The sequence below is a fragment of the Lactuca sativa genome, chromosome 6 (genome assembly GCF_002870075.4).
Source record: "Lactuca sativa cultivar Salinas chromosome 6, Lsat_Salinas_v11, whole genome shotgun sequence".
In the NCBI taxonomy this organism is placed as follows: domain Eukaryota; kingdom Viridiplantae; phylum Streptophyta; class Magnoliopsida; order Asterales; family Asteraceae; genus Lactuca; species Lactuca sativa.
In genome coordinates this window covers 199,253,181-199,255,778 of record NC_056628.2, presented here as the reverse complement: position 1 = coordinate 199,255,778, position 2,598 = coordinate 199,253,181, and the positions used below count along the sequence as shown (strand labels likewise).

At 38.4% G+C, this 2,598-nt stretch overlaps 1 protein-coding gene across 1 annotated transcript; it reads left to right on the top strand.

Annotated features, from left to right (window-relative positions):
* The first annotated feature begins 1,265 nt into the window (after positions 1–1,265).
* On the top strand, positions 1,266–2,027 carry LOC111914067 (uncharacterized). Its single transcript, XM_023909810.3, has 2 exons — positions 1,266–1,734; positions 1,833–2,027. The coding sequence occupies exons 1-2, from the start codon at positions 1,396–1,398 to the stop codon at positions 1,959–1,961; spliced, it is 468 nt and encodes a 155-aa protein (XP_023765578.1). The 5' UTR covers positions 1,266–1,395; the 3' UTR covers positions 1,962–2,027.
* Positions 2,028–2,598: the final 571 nt, after the last annotated feature.

The window sequence follows — 2,598 nt, the reverse complement described above, 5'->3', positions numbered from 1 at the left end:
TTCATTGCTTCAACTCAATTGCTGTCATTCCCTCTCCGGACCCGAAGGTCGATCGGGATCTGTTGGAATTGTATCTGAAATTTGCTCAGCCATAGTACTTGACCTGGAGCTCACAGAAGATTACTATTATCAAGGTACTGAAGCCTTATTCAGCCGGGAAATTTTTCAACGTCAAATTTAAAGTGACACGAGGCTCTGAAGGCTCGGTTCATAATTTTTCCCTGGCTGATCTACCAAACCTTAACCCTCACAACTGGATACTCCTCAACAGCATTTTGCTGTCCAATCCTTAGGAGTATCAGCCGATTATAGACCATATCAAGCGAATGCTTGTTTGCTACATTCATGAAGTAGCGAAGATGGATCAAGAAATCGCATCAGTCATTCACAAGCGACCAACGATCAAACCATCTGGCAGGACTGGCAATGTGAATGTTATGGTCAAGGGTAAAATCGACCCCCAATTTCACACAGTGATGTTCGTCAAGGGTGAAAATAAAAAATGTATCTTTGCTCTTTGTGCTAAGCATCTGTTCTCAACTGATTGCTTGGAGCATATTCTGGAGATCATTCACAGTGGTCATCAGAATTCTGCAGCTAACAAGAAGTTGTTTTTATAAAAATGTGCATGTATAAACGTTGTGTACTTAAACATACAAATGAACATGCATAGTAATAGCTTGAATCCTTGAAATGCTACAGAATATCATAACGTGCTTGTTATAATATGCAATGTCACATAAAAATCATAAAATTTTGTATCATGTAACATTTGTTGTGTGGACTAGTTATTTCACGATAAAATAACTATAATACATATACGGAGAATTTATACTACTTTATTCGCACATGTATTCCCCCCCCCCCCCCCCTCCCGAAATAATTAAAATATTAAAAATGGCCCGTAAGCGCTCACCCTTGAAGCATGAGTTCGAGTGCTTCAGAGATTGTTAATTTTTTGGAAGCTTGACGTGAAAAACCACAAATTCACCATTCTTGAACTTTGAAATACTATCGGGACCGTTTCGTAACAAATACAAACTATTGGGGTTGTTTGATAATTTTAGTTAACCAAATAGGACTGATTTGGTTAAAATAATTTAAGGAGGGACTGATTTTGTAACTTGAACAAATTATAGGGGCTGGTATGTAACTTCTTGAATGAATGGGACTGTTGTGGCTGATAATTGTCAAGGTAAGTGTTGTTTTTGAATAAATGGGGTTATTATTTGGGGATTAGGACTGATTTTGAATAAAGATTTAATAGTGGGGGTATTTTGGTCCTTTCACAAGCTAAATTAAATTAGGGCTTTTAAGCCACCGTTTCTTTGTTTGATCGGGCAAAAGAAATGGAAAGCTACAATTGGAAGCAGTCGACACGAAGAACACAGATGAATGGCAAACGTGAACGAACAATTGATGGGTCGAAAGGGAGCACGAAGGTTCGTCGCTCGACTCGCAATCGGTGGTGGCCTCCGGGGTTCGACTAGACTAAAGAAGGAGAAGGATCGAAGCAGCGAGGTGGCAGTGACCTCGGACGAGAAGGAAGAGACGAAGCAGCGGGGCTGCTCGTTTTCTGTCTTGGAAGGTAGTTGCGAAGGGGAAAGAGGTCCGAAGGGGGTCTGGGGGGCGTCGCGAGCAGCAGCAGCGACGATGACGGGGTGTTCGGTGGGTTTGCTCGACGGGAGGGGAAGAGGAGTGCGAGGGTGGGGATGTTACTTCGATCGGTGGCAGGTAAGCGAATGGGGGCTGCAAATGGGGGCTGCTCCGGCAGCCTCCCCTGTTCTTCTTCTTTTTTTTTTTTTAATTGTTCTTGACTGACATTGACATAGGGAATGGATGTTTATGTGTTGATGTTTGATAAAGAATCGATGGATGCTTGGGGTGGGGCTTGGTTATCGAAACAGGAAAGGACAGAGGTGGATTGTGATATTCTTAGTCCATTGGTGGCAGCTCAATGAAAGAAGAAGGTAGCGGTAAAAGCGATTCTCATGGCGTTTTTGGGAGGGTTCGATTGACAGGAAACGGTTTTTTTTTTAATGTTTGATTAAATCAGTTGGCAGGGAAGGAAAATGGATTAAGAAAAAGAAAGTGTTGTTCTTCTTGATTGTTCACGATCAGAAGAAGATAGAATGTGTTCGAGTGTAGATTTTTTTTTTTTTTTTTTTTTTTTTTAATATTCGTACATTGTTTGAGTGTGGTTTTGTATAAGCTGAAGGTTAGAAGCAAGTTGTACAATTGTTGAGTAGTGTATAAGTTTCATCCTTGTTTGGCTATCAATTTAAGAGTAAAGAGTATAAGTTTCATTTTAGTATTTTGTATAATGTATTTGTTTCTATATGTATGTAATGTGTGTATTGATTCAATTAAATATGTATTTGTGTATGAATTTATTGATTGGTAAGTATGTATATTATTAATAGATTTAATATACACTTTTATTGTATGTATGTATATATTGGTTGGGGACATTTTATAACAATAATACATACATAATATTTACACACTTTCATATTATAACTTTATAAGTATTTCAATGTATGTTTGTAATATATATATAAAGAAATTGAATATTAATAGGTGTCCAAATTTTGGCAT

Excerpts from the sequence above, each read along its gene's own strand:
- LOC111914067 (XM_023909810.3), top strand. The coding sequence starts at position 1,396 with ATGGCAAACGTGAACGAACAATTGATGGGTCGAAAGGGAGCACGAAGG. Across the intron at positions 1,735-1,832 it reads GTTACTTCGATCGGTGGCAG|GGAATGGATGTTTATGTGTT; the intron begins GTAAGCGAATGG and ends ACATTGACATAG.